We start from the raw sequence: 22,479 nt of genomic DNA on the forward strand, positions 1-22,479 counted from the left end.
TCCCAACCTTGATGCTTCTGTGATGTGAAAGGCAACCAGAAGGGATTCTGTATGTACATTGACAGCAGGAGAACTGCTCTGAATACCTCCTGACCAGAGACGTGGGGCTGCCAGAGCTACTGGGTGCCTTTTCTGGCCTTGTCTCTAACTGGTTAAACCAGTACTTGTTTTTTACTGAGCAAAATGAAGGCGTTGTACTCATCCCCCTCAATGAGGGACGATCAGGTGAGAAGAGCTGTCTGATTTGCATCCTGAATGAGTGACATCAGCCTGAAACACGCACTGGCAGCCGGACCCAGCAGTCTGCTTGGGAGCCCAATACTCAGCAGGCAGAGCAGCCTGGAGACAAAGGAGCTGGCAAGAAGAGCACAAGGTATGGATGTTAGCAAGCAGTTTATGCTGGGTTAGGACAAAGAGAGTATTACTCCCTGGAGATCTATGTCAGCAAGTCTGTTTGCTTGTTGGACCCTTATTTGCAGCTTTGTTTGGGTGTTTTATGCTTTCTCTGGGACAGTCCCCCTCCCCTGAGAGGGTTTATATGGAGATAGTTGCCTTTGAACAGAGCAGCACATGACCAGCCTGTGCTGAAGTATGAGGTAGGGTTAATGTTGGTGAAAAGCTGGCAAGTCCAGGAACAAAGACAGAGCAGCACAGCACTCTGTGAGCTGGAAAGAGATGTTTTGTTAGGTAGTGGTGGATGCTGACCATCTGTGGTTAAATTTGCTGGATGATAAGAAAACCAATGGAGAAATAGGCAAAGAGGCATTGCAGGCAAAGAAAGTGTTTTATAGATAAGGCAGAAATACCAGGCTATCAAAGCAGGCATGACAGCAGGATAGCTAACAGGGGTGAGGAAATGGAAACAAATATACCAAAGCTGAAGTGAAATCTGAAAAGGTCAGTGTATTCCCTTCAGAAAGGAGACTGGAACTAGCTAATCTGTGTCTCAGCATGCTGAAAATTATGGTACATGTAATTTATTTTATCATGAGAATTTTTTTTAATCTATAAATTTTACCAAGTCTTTAGTGACAATACTTCATAGATGTGAGCAAAAATGTATGAAAAAATACATGAAGAAAAATTTCTCTCAACAGCTATAATCCTAGTCTTGTGATCTCTAGTGTGAAGGTTTGGGGGGTTTAATTGAAAAAAGACAAAACCTGAGGATGAGGAGATGGAAATGAAATATAATATGGGTGTTCAAAAGATAGCCTAAGTTATGTTAATCTGGGCTTTCTTAGTTAAAGTTATTTATTTCTGCCTAAAAGGTGCAGTAAACTTCATGTCTGAACATGTAACTTTCCTCACATGGCTGTCAGGGGTAGTTTTAGTTAAAGTGGAATACATCAGGATTATGGGAAGTGTTAAATAGGTAAGAAAATGCCTAGAAGAGCTATCAGTTGAGGCTTTACCCATGGAGTTCTTGAAGAATTTATTTCTTAGCAAAAATAGTTGAAGTGTTAAATGCCTGACATGCAGTGGTAATGCAGAGGACTCTGTTTCTTGACCCACAACTGCTTCTCATGAAGGTAAGACAAGCCTTTCCCTTCTGGTCTCCAGCATATCAAAATTTAAGAGACTTCTTTGGCTTTAATTATTTCAGGCATAGCCCAGTGGAAACGAATAAAGCAGCTGGAATCTGGAAGCCATGTAACTGCATCCTTACAGTGGTGTGCTTCCCCATTAACTAACTCTAACCATTTTCCCTGTGGCAATACTGTGCTGCTGGCAGTTGAGGAAGCCCTGGGAAAACTGGCTGTACCAGGAAATCATCTGCAGGAGTACCTGTGCTGGTCCTGGCAGCGATTCATTAAGCTGCACTTAAGCTATGGAGGCTTGGCAGACCCAAACAGCTTGGCCCAGAGCCACTTTGGGGATGCTGGATGCTGGTCCCAGTGGCATTGTCCACCCACAAAGCTGTATAATCCACCTGCAGACAAAGGACTATCTTTGGTTTAATTGAGAACTGGAAGGCCTTCGTAGCAAGAGTGAGAGGCTTGAGGTGTCCTTGAACAGCATGGTGTGCAGAGTGGTGTATTTGGGGTGATTTATATTAGAAACCAGGGATGTTAATGTGAGACACTCCTCAAAATCCTGCTCAGAGACAGGATCTAGTCAGAGGAATGGGCAAAGAAAGGATTTCTGATTCTCCAGCTATAGCTTGTGGTATTAGATAGATACAACCCAGAAAGCATTGGAAGCTTAGCCTAGACAGTGAACTACCAGAGCAAAGTCTTGTTCTGTAAACAGTGAGAGCAACTTGTGCATAAAGAAATGGCATTGGGGGTTTTGTGGTAACATACCACCAACCAGAGGGTTTAGGAACAGCTCTCTGGTCTGAGCAGTGAGTGGATGCAAAACCATTGAGACACCTCTGACACAGCGTGGTGCCTGTATTGGCTGTGTTATTGTTGCCTGTCCTAGCAAAAAGCTGGAAGTGACCCACTGAAATATTGGCTGTTCCTAAAATTACAGCTTCCTGAGGTAGAGAGGAGGAGGAAACAGTGAGTTGAGTGCAGGAATTTGGAAAGAAGTTGGGAGTTCTGTGCTACTGGGTTCAGAATTCCTACAGCAAAGACTGATACTACGTTCATATCAATATTACCCAGGATCTTCTGCACTGAGGTGGAGGCAGGGAGAGGAGGGTTGGGGGAAGGAACCTTGGTTAGTCAAAAAGCAAGTTAAAAACTCCAGTGTAAGGTGTTTTTAGAGAAAAAAGAATGGATTTCATGGAGCTGAGGGCACTCTTTGCAATATTGGTCCAACTATCTCATATGTCTTATGTCCAAGCCTCTTTAGCTTGGAGGAGACTGAGGGGTGACCTTATTAATGTCCATAAATATGTAAAGGGTGAGAGTCAGGAGGATGGAGCCAGGCTCTGCTCAGTGATGGCAGCGATAGGACAAGGGGCAGCGGGAAGTTCCATGGGAATATAAGGAGAAACTTCTTCACTGTGAGGGTGGCAGAGCTCTGGGACAGGCTGCCCAGATTGGCTGTGGAGTCTCCTTCTCTGAAGACATTCAAACCTGCCTGGATGCGTTCCTGTGTGATTTAGTCTGGGTGATCCTGCTCTGGCAGGGGGTTGGACTAGACGATCTCTCGAGGACTTTTCCAACTCCTGATGGTCTGTGATTCTGTGATGTTTTCCTTGTTTTAAAAGCAAATTGAACATTCCAGGTTTGTTTTTTTCTTAATATGGATCTTTATATTATCTTAAGAGAACAAGAAATGAGCAGTGGCCAATGCAGTAGTGCCTAGCCTGACGCTGTAGCTATGAACTGCAAGGCAGGTACCTACACCTAGTCTTCACAATGAGAGGGTCATTAGCTAGCTCTCTTCTCTCTCTCTGTTTCTCCTCCACCCTTATCTCCTACATTTGCATATGTAAATTTACATGAGTATTCATGTAGCTGTATATTAATATTTAGCTTGGGAATAGCTTCTCTAAGTGAAGTAACACTTTGAAGATGGAAGCTGTGATTGGGTTATCTGGGTAAACCTTCTTAGCCATTTAACCAGGGAGGCAAGGGGTAATCTTCGAGGTGGATGCCATGCTTCTCAAATAGTTGTGCTTTGAAAGTGAAACCAAATATAAATATGTCCTGGGGGAGGTTAAGTGTAGTAGTGTTCCTGCTCTGTGGCTCAGGGAGCCTGGCAGTGTGCCGCTGGCCAGCACCACTTCAGCTTTCCTTGGAGCACTGCAGTGCAGCCCGACCTCAGAGCCCTGCATAAGGATCCAGATAAAGCCAATTAAAAGGAAAAATCATCAGGAAAGGCAAGATTTGACAATGTAAAGACAGCTTATAGAGCCACTGGGCTGCACAGAAGCCAGTTGCTTCAAGGCCTCGTAGCTGTAGTGGCTAAAGGGAGGTGTGTTGGGTTACAGATTGGGGGCCTGTAGCAGTGTAGACTGGGTAAAGGCTGGAGCATTGCACCCTCTGTCTCCATGGCACAGCCAGGACACTTCTCTATTCTTGATTTCAGCTTTACATGTATTTTCTAGGATGAACTTCATGCTGTTCTCCCAGTGTTTATTATTTTGGTTGCCATTTGTGAAGTCCTCATGCTGATCTGTTCAGTGTCAGGTACGGGAGTGCTTTGCAGCGGTGGTTGTTCCTGTGCTCTTGGTGAGCACTGTGTGAGAGCTTGTCTCCCTGTTACACTTGTATTCAGAGCTGGAGGGCTTCATGGGGTCCTGGTGGGTGACAGGGTGGCCATAAGCCAGCAGTGTGCCCCAAGGGGCCAAGAGAGCCAGTGGGATCCTGGAGGGCATCAGGAGGAGTGTGGCCAGAAGGTCAAAGGAGGGGATCCTCCCCCTCTGCTCTGCCCTGGTCAGGCCCCACCTGGAGTGTTGTGTCCAGTTCTGGGCTCCCTGGGATAAAAGAGACAGGGATCTCCTGGAGAGAGTCCAGAGGAGGCTATGAAGATGATGAAGGGCCTGGACCATCTCCCCTGTGAGGAAAGGCTGAGTAAGCTGGGGCTGTTCAGCCTGGAGAAAAGAAGACTAAGGGGGGGATCTTATTAATGTTTATAAATATCTTAAGCATGGGATGCAGGGGGAATGGGCAGCCCCTTTTCAGTGCTCTGTGGAGACAGGACAAGGGGCAATGGCTGCAAGTTGGAGCACAGGAAGTTCTGCACCAACATGGGGAAGAACTTTTCCCCAGTGAGGGTGAGGGAGCCCTGGGACAGGCTGCCCAAGGGGTGTGGAGTCTTCGTCTCTGGAGAGATTCCAGCCCCGTCTGGACACCGACCTGTGTGACCTGTCCTGGGGAGCTGCTTTGGCAGGGGGTTGGACCCCATGGGCTCTGGAGGTCCCTCCCAACCCCTGTGATTCTGTGATTCATCCTGGACATTATTACAAACCTGCAACTACTTGTGCAGGGTGCTCTGTTGAGGCATAAAGAACTTTTGAGGAAGAAATAAGCCCAGTTACACTCTCCTGTGGATGCTCAGAGGGTGTTTTGAAAACATCAGTGTGTCTGGCTTTCCAGCTGCATTGCCTTGGGAACCTGACCTATGTACATTATAAAAAGGTGCTTTGCCCTGTACCCTCTTCTGTATGTTTGTGATGTGTAAAGATAGCTACAGAGAGGAAGAAGCCTTCCAGGAAGCTTATCCTGACTGATATATATAACCTGATAGGATTTGCACAAGAGTAGGTTAAATAATGGCTGTTTACTTCCTTAGCATTTTGAATCTAAGAATATTCCCTCTAAGCAAATTGGGAGACTTATTTTATATACTTCCCACAGAGAGACCTGGCAGAGTTCAGCCACAGTCCTCTACTAAGTGTATGTTGCATCCTTTTGTGTTGCTGCCAGTTATATAGAGCTCTGGAGGGAGCATCCTTGGCTGTCTAATTGCCCAGCTAGCTATTACAGCAGCTTTCCCCAGCGTGCCTGCTGTCTCTGCGCTGTGGGATAACCCTGTGGTGATGAAATGATTTCTGAAGAGCTGAGGCAAGGAGGAGGTGTAATTTCTCTCTGTAGTTCTCCTGGGTATTCCTGATGTCCTGGTGCTATTCCCGAGTAGGGCTGTTTTAAGAGCTAAGGAAGCTTACCAACCCTTTTAAGGCTGCTGTCTTTCATGCCTTGTAAAGCTTTTTGTTATTCTTTTGTTATTGCTTAGGTTATCTGAGTTTTCTAAGCTGGTATCCAGTACCTATCTGAAGTGCACGAGCTGTTTTGGAACACTGTCACCACACTTCATGGGGACATACAGCCCATACACAGAGTTTGCTTCTATATAGACACTTCTGCTCTCTTAACTGTAGAGTTCTGTGCAGAAACCTGTGTGCTCACAGCCTACCAGTGACTGTGTGTGCACAGGGAGCATCCAGAAAACATGGTTTACCAAGGCCCTGAGGTTCAGCACAGCAGCCAGCCTGTCCCATGGGATTATGTCTGTGTTATTCAAATGCAGCTGTACTGGTTAACAGGGTGTTTACTGAGTGGTGTGGAAAGATTCAATCTGGAAAGATTCAATCTGAGGCTGATGAAGAGCCTGGAGCACAAGTCCTGTGAGGAGCTGCTGAGGGTGTTGGGGCTTTTTAGTCATGATAAAAGGAGGCTGAGGGGAGACCTTATCCTCTCTACAACTACCTGCAAGGTGGCTGCAGAGATGTCGGGGTTGGTTTCTACTCTGAGGTGACAAGTGACAGGATGAGAGGAAACAGCTTAAAATTGCACCAGGGGAGATTTAGGTCAGATATTAGGAAGAATTTGTTTACTGAAGGAGTTGTCAGGCATTGGAACAGGCTGCCCAGGGAGGTGTTGGAGTCACCATTCCTGGAGGGATGTAAAAGGCGCGTGGTTGAATTGCTTAGGGGACATGGTCTACAGGTGGGTTAAGCTGTGGTTGGACTTGATGATCTAAAAGGTCTCTTCCAACCCAGGTGATTCTATGGTTCTATTCTATGATTTGTCTAGTGTGTGTATATTTGTGTGCCTCAGGTAGCTTCTTTCTAATGCATGAGCCCTGTCACTGCTCTACCATGGACCTGGCTTCAGATGCCTTTGGTGATTCAAGAGGGAAAGGGAACTAGAGCAATCGGATCCTACAGCCCTACCAGAGGAACAAGGGACAGATAGCAGGTAGCAGATGTTCCCACCTTAAACACCCTTGGTTATACTCTAGACCCCAGAGAGTTGTAGAGGCTCAAGATTTGGAAGGCAACTTAAAAGCTGTTGCATCTTGATTGTCACACACTTAAAACAGACTTTGAAGAGTCCAAAAGCCATGTATACCTTTGTGCCAAAAGATAACCATTTTTGAACAAAATTCCTGTTCAAACGTTGCCCTGGAAGGAGAGGTAGCAAAAGGACTGGAGAACAGCCTGGAAGTGGGAGCACAACCACGGTTTCCAAAGTCCCAGAAGCTGCATGGGAAAGAAAAGACTGTGATTATTGTCAATCTGAAAGCTGGTAAACGGGCTGGGTGTTCTTTTTGGTGCTAGAAAAACTGGATGTTAGCCTCACCACCACCTCTTTTGGTTGCAGTTCTGCACTGCATCAGGCTCCTGATTTCTAGGAGGTATTTTTATGTTGTGGGTTTTGGTATCAAAAGCTGAAATCAGCTAAGCTCAGGGAGGAGAAGAATGCTTTTTTAGTAAACTGGGTTTTCTTTGAGAAGAGGAATGTGTTTTTCCTGTTTTATGTATCTTAAATGGTCAGAAGCTTTGCATCCCCTTGCTATGGGTACCAGTTACACCTCTGTTTGTAGTCACCTTTGTGGTCGTGCTGAATTGGCTGTGTATGCTCTGAGATAAATGAGACTCAAGTATGAAGAAACAGGTTCTTCCCTTTGTGGTCAGATCAAAAGTTAGATTGAGATGAATAATGAATTTTGAATCAAGAAAACAGTTTAAGAGGTTGTACTCTGCAAAATAAGGCAGATCTTGAGTTTAACTGACAAAAAAACTACTTCTAAAGTAAAGATATCTTCAAAAACCAAATCTGTGATTTGTTTTGAAGCCATTAGGCAAGGCAGTTCTCCTTGCAGAAGATGGGCCAGGGCTTGGGCCCCCCCTGGGTGAGATGCTTAGTGATGCTCAGACACCTAAATTCTCTGCTTTTCCCCTTTGTTTTGTAAAGTTCCTGATCTCAGTGAGCATCTCATTCCCTGCTTCCCCTTTCCTCCTGCACCGAGCCTGTTTGAGTTCAGCAGAGTGAGCAGCCCCTGTTGAAGGGCTGTGCTGCTGCCATTTCTGTATGAGGCAGAATTATTTAGCAACGGTATTTTCATGTTGAATGCTTCCTTACACCCATTCCACTGTCTTTATGTTGCTTAATTCTCATACATACATACATATGTAAATGTATGTAAATCCCACCTTCAGGCATAGTCTTTAAAATGCCATTAAGAATCCAGGTGCTTACTGGTGAGCACAACAATCCTTCCTTGGAAGTCATTTCCTTAATGACTTAAAGCAGAAGGTAACTATTTTTTTCTTAAAGAAGCATCAGAATAACATTAATTATAATACCCACACATACCCATACACACACAGTGGAATTGCAGTGTGTAAATGTAAACAAATAAATGCAAAAAACCAGACTTAAAACTCAAGGTATGTCCATACAAAAGGCCAGCTGACAGCCAGCCCTGGAGCAGACCTGCCACATCCTTGTGATACCAAACTGCATCTTGTAGAAAGGAACCTGTGAACCTGAGATGCTGTAGCATTCAGCTTTAAATGTTCTGCTACTCCTCGCTGAGAGTGGCACTAAAGATCTGTTGAATTCTGAGGGATTTCTCTCCGGTTTTGTCCCTTTTGTTTGGTTCATGTGCCAGGAGTCAGCAGTCACCTAGCACCCAATAAAAATCTGCCAGCAGGTTATCAGTTCCTTGGGCGCTGATGCATTCACACCTCCTGTACTTTCACAGCCAGATGCAACCTCAGCGAGGGTGTAATCCTTCCTCTGCTTCCCTGGCTTGTGCTGACAGGTTTGCTGTGTGTGAGGCTGTCCTCAGTTTATTCTGGTCTCTCTTCCTTCCAGGATGGCATGTGCTCTGAGTGAGTGGCTGTGGCAGCATGAGTTCTGGCTGCCCCCAGGAATCACCTGGGAGGACATGCAAGAGACTGAAGACATCCACTACCCTCAGCCTCGTCACCTCCTCCTCAGTATCCCTTTTGCTTTGATCTTGGTTGTCATTCGCTGTGCTTTTGAAAGGTAAGTGATTTTCCTGCTCTTTGGGGGTTTTTTAGGGGTAATGCTGGCAGTTTGGGTCCAAAAGTTGGCTTTATTGTCTGTGCTAATGTATGACTGATGAGATCTGCAGAAACTCGGGGTCATACAGGCTGCTGAGGCACATTTTTCAGCTCTTCTTTTCCTGCCCTGTGTACTGGCTAAAGAAACATGTTGAATATGGAACACAAATGCTACCCTTAAGGTTTAATTATAAGCAATAGGACTTCCAACACCTCAAACGTGAGGTTTAGCTTGTGTTTTAGGAGGCAGACATGCTGTTCTGTCTTCTCTTGTGCATTACTTGCTGTTTCTGGGTTGAGCTCAGTGGAATCTTGTTTAGACTACCCAAATAGAGGTGAGTGTCCCTTATCTTGGGTGAGGAGGATCTGGGATATCTCACCTGATAGACAAGCCTGAATAAGATGCATTTGATGAGTCATCTGGCCTCGGTGACACTGCATAGTCACACAAACCTGTGCACACACTGATGACTCTGCAGGCTTCAGGACTGTCACTGCCTTGGGATTGCCTCACAGAGACATCTGTAGCTTCTGCCTCTGGGTTGCAGCCTGCTCCAGACCCTTCCAGTGCCAGGCTGCCAGAACTTCTCCTCCTCTTCTGCTACAAGACCTGCTTTTCTGGCTGCTCTTTGCAGACTCTGGTATCATCTTTTGAGGGTCAGCACAAGAAATGACTCTGGCTGTAGGATCTCTCTGGCCTGGCCTGAGCCATTTGAGTGTTTTACACCTTGTGCTTCAGCACAGAAAACCTGGGTGTTACACTGAAGGTATAGCCAGGAATCCTGCAGGGTTCCTGAGCTGATGGTGTTGCTTTATGCAGTTCAGTCAATAGTCAGTGTGGTCTGCAGCACAGCATGACTGGCTGGTGGCTAAAGGAGATTTACTGTCATGTCAAACCTTGTCCAGACTGCAGAGGAAAGAAATCCCCTTTCATGAGTTTGAATACACTGGATTCAGAAATCACTATACCTGGCTGCTGTCTGAAGAGGTATCATTTTGAAATAGTTTAGTCAAAATCTAGAGTGGTTTTAAATGAGAAAGAGAAGGAAAATATAGTTTAAAAATGTTCTGTCAACCTTTTTTTGAAAAACAACTGCACAGGCAAATGGAAATGGAACTCTCTGTAGGCTGGGAAGATGTTTCCTCTCCTGATTCTCTGTGATACAAGGAGAGCTTTGAAAAGCTTATAAGAGGCTGAAATGCTTTGGAGCAATCCTCTTGCAGTGTTTCTACTTTAAAAATACTGGCTGTAGTTTGCAGATTTTTATTAAAACCAAATGTGTGAAGAATTCTTTAATGGTTTTATGATGGTACAATATTGGAATCCAAAGCTCTTCTTTGTAAACAATACGTTCACTGTGCATTCCATAAATTCCATGGGTTTTATCCTGCACTTTCCTGGGGTCATAAGGCATCTCAGTTGCCTCTACTGATGCAGGAACCAAGGTGCTGTAGGTAACCATTAAGACACAAGTGACTCACATTTCTTCCTTGCTGATCTGCAAGACATCATGGGATGCAGAACTCCTTTAGGCAGGCACTGCCAGTCAGTGACTGCTGAGAGCTCAGCCCCTGTGCCCTGCATTGGCCAGTACTGCCCAGTTCTAGGCTCCCCAGTACAAGATGTGAGCAAGAAGAAGGAGCCAAACTCTTCATGGTGTTGCCCATGGGCAGGAGAAGCAGCAATGGGCACAAGTGGAAACACGTGAGACTCCACCTGAACATAAGAAAATGCTTTTTTTTCACCATGAGGGTTGTTGAACATGGGAACAAGTTCCACAGGAGGGGAGGGGAGTCTTTATCTCTGGAGATAGATGAAACTCAGATGGACACAGCCCCTTGCAGGCTGCTGTAGCTGACCATGCTTCAGTAGCAGAGGTGGGCTGGATGATGCCCAGAGGTCCCTTTCAGCATCGATTCTGTACTTCTATGACTGTTTCTTTATTCCCTTCCCTCTTGCCACACTGTTCCTAGTCAATCTAAATGTCTTTCATCTGCTTTAAGGTGCCCATGGCCAGGTAAAATGATTTTTTGTTTTGTTTTGCCGTCCCAGTGCTCACTCAGCTGGGAGAGTTTCCACAGGCCTGGTCCAACTCGTTAGTTTTAAAGCTATTTTGATTCACAAGCTTCATTAAGTAAAAAAACTCCTTTGTCACACCCTTAAAAAAAGATAATATCACAAGCACATCTTAGAGGTCTGGGAAACCTATAATTACACCAGCACATAACCTATGCCAATTACAAGCCAGTGTTCTGAGCTGTATTCTTGTATGTCCTAACTCTGCATCCATTTATTTCTGCGTGATATTTTCTCATTCTCAGTCATTACTCTTTCACATTCAGTTCATGCTGGAGAAGAGAGATTCCCCTGGTGGATGGAAGCTCTGAATCCTGTCCTTGCTTCTCCGTTACCTTCTCTGTGTGATGGTGCCAACCCTGTGTAAAATCATTTGCACAAAGGGTGAGAGTTGCAGACTGAAAGGATCACAGAGTCACAAGGTTGGAAAAGACCATTAAGATCATCAAGTCCAACCATTCCCATCCTATGCCTGAGCACCTCACCTACCCATCTGTTAAACACCCCCAGGGAAGGTGACAGCCCCTCCCTGGGCAGCCTGTTCCAGCCCTGACAACTCTGCCAGGGAAGAACTTTTCCCTCCCATCTGCTCTGCCCCTGCCCTGGGGCAGCTTGAGCCCATTGCCCCTTGTCCCATCTCCTGTCCCCTGGCTGAAGAGACCATCGCCCACCTCTCTGCACCCTCCTGGCAGGGCAGGGGAGGTGGGGAGAAGGTCTCCCCTCAGCCTCCTCTTCTCCAGGCTCAACACCCCCAGCTCCCTCAGCTGCTCCTCAGATGATTCACCCTCCAGCCCCTTCCCCAGCCTGGTTGCCCTTCTCTGGACTCGCTCCAGGACCTCAATGTCCTTCTGATGGTGAGGAGCCCAGAACTGGACCCAGCACTCGAGGTGCAGCCAGTTATTCTGTGGATTAGGTGGCTGCAGCAGCTGGGTGGGGCCTGGGAGAGCTGGGGAGCTTGTGGGTACAGCCCTGGGGGAGAAGAAACAGCTCACTTGGGTGAAGCAAGTCTGTGAGCCAGTTTGCTCTGGGGAAGGTGGGGAAATAGAGCATCGGTGCTGGAGAGCAGAAAGCTTGTTACTGCTGCAGTGCTCATCCTCTGCCCCACTACTGAAGCAGGTTTTGAGGAAGGTGGATAAAGATGTCCTGACAAAATAGGGGACCTAGTATTTGGGAACCTCTCCCCTTCCTTTGATGTTTCCAGATTGTGCTTATGAGTAGGAGATATGTCCTGCACATGAGTTGGAGCCTGTGTACCTTAGCAGAACTCTTCCCTGGATGAATGCCTGCAAGCAGGGATGTCAGCTTCTCTTCTAGACCTCTAACATTTGAGACACTTTTCCATAAAAATCCTTGGGGTTTTATGATTGTGAAGGAATCCCAGCTTCTATTACAAAGTGGTTCTTGCCTGTATGCCTAGGAAGATGTGGTTCTTGCCTGTATGGTTGGGTAAATGTGGAAACTGAAGTGCTTTGAGAGGCAGTAAAGTAGCAAGTTGAAAAACAAAATTTACATCCAGTTTAATCATCTGATTTTGGTCTTGCCCAGTGATTTCTGGATGTCAGGAAACTGAGGGCAAATGGCAGTAAATATGAATTGAAGTAGTTCCCAAATTGCACTAGAGGAGGATTTTGGTCAGAAAGGTTTGGTTTCTTAGGAGAGTTGGAGCAGTACATGAGCCACGTGTTGTATGTTAAAAGAAAGAGATATTCTCTTCCCTGCAGTTGATCTGCAGGGAACTGATACTTGAGCTCAGAACCAGAAGAAAAATAGAAGAGGACACTCTTCAAGTATTTTGTTTTGAAATGTATGTTTCTGAAATACATTTTGTAGAGACTCTTGCTGATCAGTAATCAGGAAGTATCTGAAAACCACTTTGAGCTGGGGGTTTTGGGTGAAGATGTGTGATGAGTTACAGTATTTAATTGAAAACTGGGAACTGACTTGACTCAGTTTGGACAGTAACACTGTGATGACTTGAGATCTATCAGATGGAACAGTGCAATCCATGTGAAGCATTCTCCTGTAAGCAGGAGAAGGTAGAGGCTATTCCAGGAGTGTAGGGATAGCCATCTGTCAAAAGAAGCGTGAGCCTAAAAGAGGTGGTGAAGTTCAGGCAGCCTAAATTCTGGCTGCAGTCACTGTTTCTGTGCTTCTTAGTGCTAGAAGATATGTGCAGAGTGCCACCCTTGTAAATTAAAAAGCACTTGTGGGAGGAAAAAGATCCCAACACTCCAAGTGAAATTATTTCTTGTATCTCAGAGTAACTCTGAAAGCCTCTGCAGAAGATGTGTTGTCTACTCTTGCAAGGTAGGGGACTATCAATTTATTCCCCTTCATGATTAATTAATTTAGTTTCAATTTCAGCAGGTTTCACACAGAACAGTTTGTTCTTTGGTGACTAGTGAATAAAATGCCTTGGTGTGAACTTTGGCAGAACTGTGTAAGCAGTGAAGTGAGGGGAGCTAACCCATGAAGAAGCAGGCTTGAGGTGAAAGCCATCTCCCTGACTGTGTCTTGTCTTTCCTGACTCTGGAGTGTGGTACAGTTCAGTCCTCAGACTTTCTCCTCCTGTCTCCCAGAGACCTGATAAACTGCCATGATGAGACCATCCCTACAACTGAGATGTTGAATCTGTGGTGTTGAAACCAGTACAAGCATCATCCTCCTAGGGCTGTACTTGGAACAAGATTTAACTGAGAACTGAGTCAGAGCACACATCCAACATGCACAAGCGTCCCTTAGGAAGAATTTCAGCCCTTGATTTCCCAATGATGTTCATAAAAGTAGGATTGGTCCCATAATTCATGGTTAAACTCAAAACCTCAACAACAAAGTAATTGTAACCTTGGTTAATCACAACCTGTCTTCATCAACTGCAATTGGCAGTAAGATTTTGTGTCCTGACCATAACAAATGAGCAGGAAAGAGAGAGAAGACAGAGATTGAACAAAATTAAGAAATCAGTCAGGATATTGTAAATAATTTTTGATAAATAACTTGTTGGCTGCCCTGACACCTGGCAGAAACATCCTCCTTGAATGGGTCTGGAAAATTTCAGTTCCTGCTGTGGCCTGACAAGCTGCAGTAAGGTTGGTTCTTCAACAACAGGACTTGATTACATCTTCCTCTGCAGAGGAGCTTGAATTGAATGACTTACCTTTGAAAAAGAAAGATGGGGCCCACTTCAAGGAACCACTTAATAAAAGAACCAAGACCTTTAGGTAAATGTTTTCTCAATTTCAGTATAGTTATAGATATCACTGAAACTCTTTGTCATTGTTCTTAGCTCAGGCCCTGTTGGTCCAACATCACTGCTGGTCCCTTTGATATTAAACAAGTCATAAGATATAATTGAAATACTTCTTAAGAACAATCAGAGCTAAAAGAATTCCTAATGATGGCTTAATCTTATGAGGAGCAGCTGAGGGAGGTGGGGGTGTTGAGCCTGGAGAAGAGGAGGCTGAGGGGAGACCTTCTCCCCACCTCCCCTGCCCTGCCAGGAGGGTGCAGAGAGGTGGGCGATGGTCTCTTCAGCCAGGGGACAGGAGATGGGACAAGGGGCAATGGGCTCAAGCTGCTCCAGGGCAGGGTCAGAGCAGATGGGAGGGAAAAGTTCTTTCCTGGCAGAGTTGTCAGGGCTGGAACAGGCTGCCCAGGGAGGGGCTGAGTCCCCTTCCCTGGATGGATTTAACAGATGGGGAGATGAGGTGCTCAGGGATGTGGGTTAGTAGAGGACAGGTACAGTTGGACTCCATGATCTTAAAGGTCTTTTCCCACTTTGTGATTCTGTGATAGTCCTCTGCCATCCAGCTCTGCTGGTTGCAGCAATGCCAGGATGCTCCTGAATTTCCCCAGAACTAATCAGGGTCCTTTGCACAACTTTTAAGAGAAGTCTGTGCTTGTTGGGAAGTACCTAGCTAGCACACTTCCCACGGTAGAAACACCTTTCTCATTGGTCTTGGTACATCTTTGAATGTTCCTGTAGCCAGTGATGTCAAGGAAGCCATCCAGAGGGATCTTGACAGGTTTGAAAGGTGGGCCCAGGTGAACCTGGTGAGGTTCAACACTGCCAAGTGTCAGGTGTTGCACTTGGGCTGGAGGAATCCCAGCCAGAGATACAGACTGGGAGAGGAGCTCCTGGAGAGCAGCCCTGCTGAGAAGGACCTGGAACTTAACATGAGCCAGCAGTGGCTCTTGCAACTGGGAAGGACGATGGGATCCTGGGCTCCATCAGCAGAGGGGTGGCAGCAGGGACAGGGAGGGGATTGTCCCTCTGCTCTGCCCTCCTGAGGCCCCAGCTGGAGTCCTGTGTCCAGAGCTGGGGCCCCCAATACAAGAAAGATGTGGGGCTGTTGGAGAGGAGGCCAGGAAGATGATCAGAGGGCTGGAGCAGCTCCCCTATGAAGAGAGGCTGAGGGAGCTGGGCTGGTTCAGCCTGCAAAAGAGAGTTAAAAAAAAAACATACAACACCACCCACCCCCCCAAAAAAAGGTGTTTTGTTCCATTTCTGAATCATCTGGGTAACTGATAAGGGGACCTGCCTGGACAAGATGATGACTGAGGCTTGGGTCTCAGCACTCACGTCCTCTGCATGGCATTCATCAGCTCCTCTCCACCCACAACACTGATATACAGTTGATAACCAGTTCAGGGAAGGTGTTGGCACCTTAAGCAAAGAACTTCTACTCCAAAAATGCAGGGATAAGGTTCTCCAGAGGTCTGCAGTTGCAGTGCTGCTCAGCAGTGCTGGAGAGTGCTGCCAGGCAGCCAGTCTGTGGGTTTTTTTCCCCCTAGCTGCATGCCAGCAGCAGTGTGTAAAAGCTGCTGATTAATAAGGACCAGCTAACTCTCCAGAAATGAGAATGCAGTTCATTTGGGATTTTTAATTCTTTTTTTGATGATTTGCCAGGTTTCCTGTCTGCACAGTGTCCACCCAGGACCTCACTGCACACCACAGGCAGGGCTTTTTCCTACTGTGAGGAGGTGGAGGAGTGAGGGCAGTGGAGGGGTTGGGTTGCTGAGCACAGTAAGGCTACTCCCAGTTTTGTTACCCCTCAGAAACTTAGTATTTCTGCAGATTTTTTTCTTTGCATTGTTTAACTGTGACAGACACAGCTGGTGCCAACACCCATTCCTCTGGCTGGGTTTCCAGTTGCTGTAGCCTTAGTTTCCAACTCTTTGACTTGCATTAATGTGGTGGGGTGACCCTGGTCAGTGGCCAGATGCCCCCTGAAGCCATTCTGTGTGTGTCCCCCCATCTCAGCTGGGTGGGGAGAGAAGATGTAACAAAAGTCTCTTGGGTTGAGATAAGGGCAGGGAGAGCCCATTGAGCCATCACTGTCAGGGCAAAACACACACAACTTAGAAAAAAATATTCTGATTTATTACCCAATCAAAATGGAGCAGGATAATGAGAAACAAACCCAAATCTTAACACACTCCCCACCACCACCCTCTTCCTTCTTCCCAGGCTCAGCTTTATTCCTGTTTCTTTCCCTTCCTCCACCCCAGCAGCACAGGGGGACAGGAATGGAGTTTGGGGTCAGTTTAGCAGATGCTGTCTCTGCTGCTCCTTCCTTCTCAAGGGAGGGCTCCTCACCCCCTGCCCCTGCAGCACTGTGGGATCCCACTCACAGCAGACTGTCCTCCAGGAACTTCTCCAACGTGAATCCTTCCCATGGGGCTTCAGCTCTTCCCCAGCTGCCCCACCATGGGTCCTTCCATGGGGTGCAGACATTCAGGAACAGACAGCACAGGCTCCCATGGTGTCACAAGACCCCCAGCCAACCTGCTCCAGCATGGGCTTCTCTCTCCACACAGGAGGCTGCAGATGGAATCTCTGCTCTCCTCCATCCTCTGTGGGCTGCAGGGGCAGCCTACCTCACCATGGGCTTCTCCAGGGACTGAAGGGGAGTCTCTCCACCAGCACCTGGAGTGCCTCCTGCCCCTTCTGCACTCACCTTGGTATCTGTAGGGTTTTTTACATCTTCTCACTTCTCTCTTAGTGGCCAAAAGCTGCTGCTTGGGTGTTGGGTTTTTTCCTTCTTCAGTATGTTGTGGCAGAGGTGCTGCCACCATTGCTGATGGGCTTGGCCTTGGTCAGTGGCAGGTCTGTCCTTGACCTGGCTGGTATTGTCTCTGTCAGACCTGGGAGAAGCTTCTCACAGAAGTGGCTCCCTCCCACCTCACTACCAAAACCCTGCCATACAAACCCTAAACAATCAGGTAAAATGGAGGTAAGTTACTCCAGGAAAGACCAAGTGGCTTCTTCCTGTGGCAGTAGGACATGATATCTGTGTTAACACCACACATCTGATGGGGCCTCACACTTCATCCCAAGCAAAAACCTGAGTTCAGGTGGATGTCATGTGTGTTCAGTGTTCTACATCATGTGCTGAACGACACTCAGGCCTTACCATCAGTGCACTACTCTGTGTAAGCTGCGAGTAAGCCAGCAACAGGCAGCACTGCTGTCTGCAAGCCTGGGCTTTGTGCCATAAGCCCTAACACCCAGCCACTGGGGATTCAGAAGCTGACAAAGCAGGATACAGCATTTCCAAATCTCATTTCATTTTGGGTAGGGCAGCACAGAGCTCAGGACAGTGGGGTACAAGTCCCACTGTTTCTGCTCTAAGTTTTGTGGGGTTATTTTTCTTCTCACTTTCTTTGTCTGATGGACTTTAGATTTGTGCTTAGATTCAAAGTGTAAGAGGCATCATGTTTTAACAGTGCTGTGATACCAGAAATGGCTCTTCTGATCTTGGCTCAACCTTCATTTTTCCTTTTACAGAGCCATAGCCCTGCCCCTCAGCAGCAAACTGGGTGTGAAAGACAAGAGGAGACCAAAAGCTCAGCCCAACCCCATGCTGGAAGCATTCTACTGTACACGCTGCAAGACTCCTGGAGAGGTGAGTCCCTTCTTCCTTTGCTTCCCTCTAGATTTACCCCTTGTGGCTTTAGCCAAATGATAGGGGTTGGCAGGGACCTCTGGGGATCATCTAGTCCAACCTCACCCCTGCTAGAGCAGAATCACTTAAAGTAGGCTGCACAGGGCAGCCTTCAGGCATGTTTTGAGTGTCTCCACAGATGGAGACTCCCCAGCCTCTCTGGGCAGCCTGGCACAGGGCTCTGCCACCCTCCCAAGAAAGAAGTTCCTCCTCATGTTTAGGTGGAACTTCCTATATTCAAATTTGTGTCCATCACCTCTTGTCATGTCCCTGGGCACCACTGAAAACGGACTGACCCACCCTCTCACCCCCACCACTCAAGGGTTTCTCAGCACTGAGAAGATCCCCCTCAGTCTTCTTTTCTCTGGTCTAAAGAGTCCAAAGTCCCTCAGCCTCTCTTCATGAGAGAGATGTCCTAGCCCCTTCAGCATCTCTGTAGCCCTTTGCTGTCCCCTCTCCAGTAGCTCCCTGTCCTTCTTGATCCAGGGAGCCCAACACTGCACACACTGTTCCCAGTGAGGACTCCCCAGGGCAGAGCAGAGGGGCAGAAGAGCCTCCCTGACCTGCTGCCCACACTTCTCCTGATACTCCCTACGATGATGCTGTTGGTTTTCTTGGCCATGAGGACTCATTGCTGACTCATGGTCAACCTGTTGTCCTTCAGCACTCCCAGGTCTTTTCCCACAGAGCTGCTTTCCAGCAGATCACCCCTGAGCTGTACTGGTGCCTGGGGTTATTCCTCCCTGGCTGCAGGACCCTACAGTTGTGTTGTGACTCACATATGGTACTCATACTTGCTCAGTAAAGCAACAGGAACAACAGTAGCACTGTCCATCTGTGACCAACCAGCCACAGGGATTATTCTGAGGATGTCATCTGCTAGCAGTTCTGCTTCTGAACACGTGGGAGTAGCAGCTTTCTAGAGGTAGCATTCAAAAAATCTAAATCCCAAACTTCTCTGGACAGGAAACTGTTCTCCCAAAGGCAGGATCATAGAATGGTTTGGTTGGAAGGGACCTCAAACCCCCAATCCCCCCTGCTATGAGCAGGGACCCCCTCCACTAGATCAGGTTGCTCAGGGCTTCATCACAACAGCTCCAGTTCCCAGTTGTGTTTCCCTTGTTACATGCCACAAACTGAAACACAGGAGTCTCTGTCTGAACATCAGGAAACACTTCCATACCCTGAGAGTGGCCAGGCATGGAACAGGCTGCCCAGAGAGGCTGTAGAGTCTGTGTCCTTGGGGACAGTCAAAACTCACATGGACATGGTCCTGAGCACTGACTCCAGGTAGCTTTACTTGAGGAGGGGGAGACAGACCAGATGACCTCCAGAGGTCCTTTCCAAACCCAGCCATTCCATGGTGGCTTCTTTTCCTATATTAGCAAATTCCTGTCACATCAGGTGCCTTGAACTGACTCCCTGACTGGTCATTGTCATTTAGCAGGGGTGAATATCTTGAAGCTCCTAGTCTGGGGTAGCTCCTTCTGTTGCTCTGCAGTCCATGAGTGTGAGATGGGCTTTCAGGAAGCCAACTGAAGTCTTGGCCATCGTCACAGAGTTCATAAGGAGCATCAGAAAACTGCAAACACAGATGGTGGGCAGTTTTCCCATGAGACATAAGAAGAGTGATCTTGAAGAACTTGGCAGGATAATCCAGAGTTATAATGGCTGTTGCTGAGGAAAGAAAACATTGGCAGGATTGTGAACTGTGAGGCAGTGTTGGGATTTAACCCTGGTGGTGAAATCCTTGAATATGACCCCTGTGGTAAGGAAGGGAATGAGCTTTTCTTTTGGCTCTTTTTTGCAGGCCTTCTTGGCCTTGAAGCAGTAGGTATTAACACTTACCAAGGATGTAGGAGCTGGGGGCTGGGTTCCAGACCCAAAGAGTGGTCCTAGCACGAACACATCACTGCCTTTGTAAGGCTGTTGTGGCATGGTTTGTACTGCAGCAGGGCATGTGGACCCCCATGACACTCCAGTACCAGGTTAAAAGAATGGAGGCTAAAATAGAAATGCAGGCATTGATCTGGGTTGTGCAGCCAGGTTCTCTCCCCAGCAAGGGGAAGGAGTGTTCTCAGGAATGGCTCCATGTCCATGTGACAAGTGGTGTTCCTCAGGGATCAGTACTGGGACCAGCACTGGTCAGCAGTGTTTGTTGGTGACATGGACAGTGGGATCAATGCACCCTCAGCCAGTTTGCCACCAGCACCAAGCTGTGTGGTGGGTCAGCACACAGGAGGGAAGGGATGGCACCCAGAGGGACCTGGACAGGCTGGAGAGGTGGGACCATGTGAGCTGCATGAAGTGCAGCAAGGCAAGTGCAAGGTCCTGCATGTGGGTCAGTGCAATCCCAGGCACAACTCCAGGCTGAACAGAGAATGGATGGAGAGCGGCCCTGAGGAGAAGGGCTTGGGGGTGTTGATCAAAGACAAGCTCAACATGAGCCAACACTGTGTGCTAACAGCTCAGAAGGCAAACTGTGTCCTGGGCTGTACCAAGAACAGTGTGGCCAGCAGGTCAAGGGTGGTGATTCTGCCCCTCTGCTCCACTCTCCTGAGACCCCACCTGGAGTTCTGTGCCCAGTTCTGGGATCCCCAGGACAGGAAAGACAGAGGATAATTTTAGGGGGCTGGAGCACTTCTATCAAGACAGGCTGCAAGAGTTGGGCTTCTTCAGCCTGGAGAAGAGAAGGATGAGGAGAGACCTAATCATGCCTTAAAGGGGCCCTACAGGAAAGTGGGAGAGGGGCTGTTCACCAAGGAGTGCAGGGACAGGACAAGGGGCAGTGGCTTCAAGCTGAAAGAGGGCAGGGTGAGATTAGAGTAGGAAGAAGTTTGTTATTAGGAGGGAGGTGAGGCACTGGTACCCAGAGATGCTGTGGCTGCCCCTCCCTGGCAGTGCTCGAGGCTGGGGTGGATGGTGTTTTGGGCAGTTTGCTCTAGTGAGGGTGTCCCTGCCCATGGCAGGGGGGTTGGAACAAAATGATCTTTGAGGTTCCTTCCAACACAAACCATTCTGTGATTCTGTGATTTGCTGCCATGGTTGTCCCTGACCTTTCTCTTGCTGCACATTCCTCAGTAAATCTGCTCCTGCTGCAGGGATCCAACTCAAGGCCTGGCTTTGCAGCAGGTTTTCCCTACAGCTTGACCTGCACCCACACTGCATGCTGAAGCTGGTCCATTTATCCCAGAAAATCTGGGATATCAGAGCACATCCTCACCATGAGACCCCTGACAGCAGTGTCATGTGGAGCAAGAATGGTGCAACAGCCCACTGCCTTGCTCTCTTCATTCATGAGTTACACCTCAGCAGATCCCTCCAATCTTCTAGCTTCCTCCCTCTCCCATGAGCTCTCAGACCCCTGATATGAGTCAGCTTTTACTTGTCCAGTGCCAGATGAGACTTTGCTGTTCTCAACAGCCTTCTCCTTGGGAGGAATTCTACATTATTTAGAAGAGAGGCTGAAGGAGCTGGGCTGGTTCAGCCTGGAGAAGAGAAGGCTGTGGGGGGACCTCATTGCAGCCTCCCAGTCCCTGGAGGGAGCAGAGAAACAGGAGGGGAATCAGCTTGTTAAAGGGGAGATAATGGCAGGACAAGGGGGATGGATTAAAGCTGAAGGAGGGGAGGTTTAAATTAGATCTTAGGGGGAAGTTCTTTCCAGAGAGAGTGGTGAGGGGCTGGAACAGGCTGCCCAGAGAGGGGATGGGTGCCCCATCCCTGTGGGTGTTCAAGGCCAGGTTGGCTGGGGCCCTGGGCAACCTTGTGTAGCTCCAGGCCTGGAGGTTGGTGTCCCTGCCTGTGGCAGGGGGTTTGGAGCTCTGTGACCCTTGGGGTCCCTTCCAACCCAGACCAGTCTGGGTTTCTATGATTATGGAGCAGCAGAAGAACATAAATCAGTATCTCAATTTGTCTCCAGTGTCAGAACAGACGTCACAGAGTGAGAGTGAGAAGCAGCACATCTAAAAATGAGGAATGAGCACACTTTTGTACTCCAATGTGCTTGGACTCTGTAGGTTACTCTCATGTGATGCCATTAAAGTAAATGCATTCCATTAAAAGCCACTGCTTTACTTAAAACATGAGGCTGTTGATGGTGACATTTCCAGAAGGAATATAAAAAATGACAAAACTTTTTTGGGTGTCACATGCCAAATGCTTAAGAGCTGAAGGAGAAGGGGGAAGGTAATTGCAGGATTTCTGTGGGTAATCTACTGAAACATCATCTCTAACAAGTTTACCATGGCAGGTGAATATCCAGGAGGAAAATGGGAGGGAATTTGCCTTTGCTTATGATGTCAGTGATGTCAGATGCTGCAGCAGAATGCTGAAAGGCATGACAAGATTCAGTGCAGAACTCTGCAGGTTATTTAAGCTGCAGTGGATCTCTCTTGGAGTGGCAGATTGAAGGGAATCAATCTTTGTTAAGACAGGGTGAGGAAGTGATTCAATAAGAAACTCTTGTGAGGAGACCAGATCAGAGTTTGAAAGGTTAAAACTGGGGAAGTTCATACTAAAAATGTGAAGAGTTTTAATATTTAGCATTAATAACCAGTTTCTTATGGGGGAACAGGAAAGAATTCTGCTCTCTGAGGTCTTTACTCACCGAACAGACAGCTTTCTGAAAGATGCCTTGGCCTGAACACGTTTTGGCTTGCCAGGAGCCTCCAGCTGGGCTCTGTGGTGGGTCAGACAAATAAATACCTCTACTGCCCCTTCTGACCATTGAACCTGGATGT

At 47.5% G+C, this 22,479-nt stretch overlaps 1 protein-coding gene across 1 annotated transcript in view; it reads left to right on the plus strand.

Moving 5' to 3' along the window:
• Positions 1 to 255: 255 nt before the first annotated feature.
• Positions 256 to 22,479, plus strand: part of LOC311201869 (ceramide synthase 4-like) — a gene marked incomplete at both ends in the record, with an annotated part of 33,518 nt that continues 11,294 nt past the window's right edge. The window contains 4 exons of the mRNA XM_084276340.1: positions 256 to 373; positions 7,491 to 7,536; positions 8,505 to 8,678; positions 17,584 to 17,701. Of these exons, the coding sequence (XP_084132466.1) occupies positions 256 to 373; positions 7,491 to 7,536; positions 8,505 to 8,678; positions 17,584 to 17,701 (456 nt within the window). The remainder of the gene's footprint in view (positions 374 to 7,490; positions 7,537 to 8,504; positions 8,679 to 17,583; positions 17,702 to 22,479) is intronic.

Source organism: Gallinula chloropus (genome assembly GCF_964237585.1).
Source record: "Gallinula chloropus genome assembly, chromosome: 28".
In the NCBI taxonomy this organism is placed as follows: domain Eukaryota; kingdom Metazoa; phylum Chordata; class Aves; order Gruiformes; family Rallidae; genus Gallinula; species Gallinula chloropus.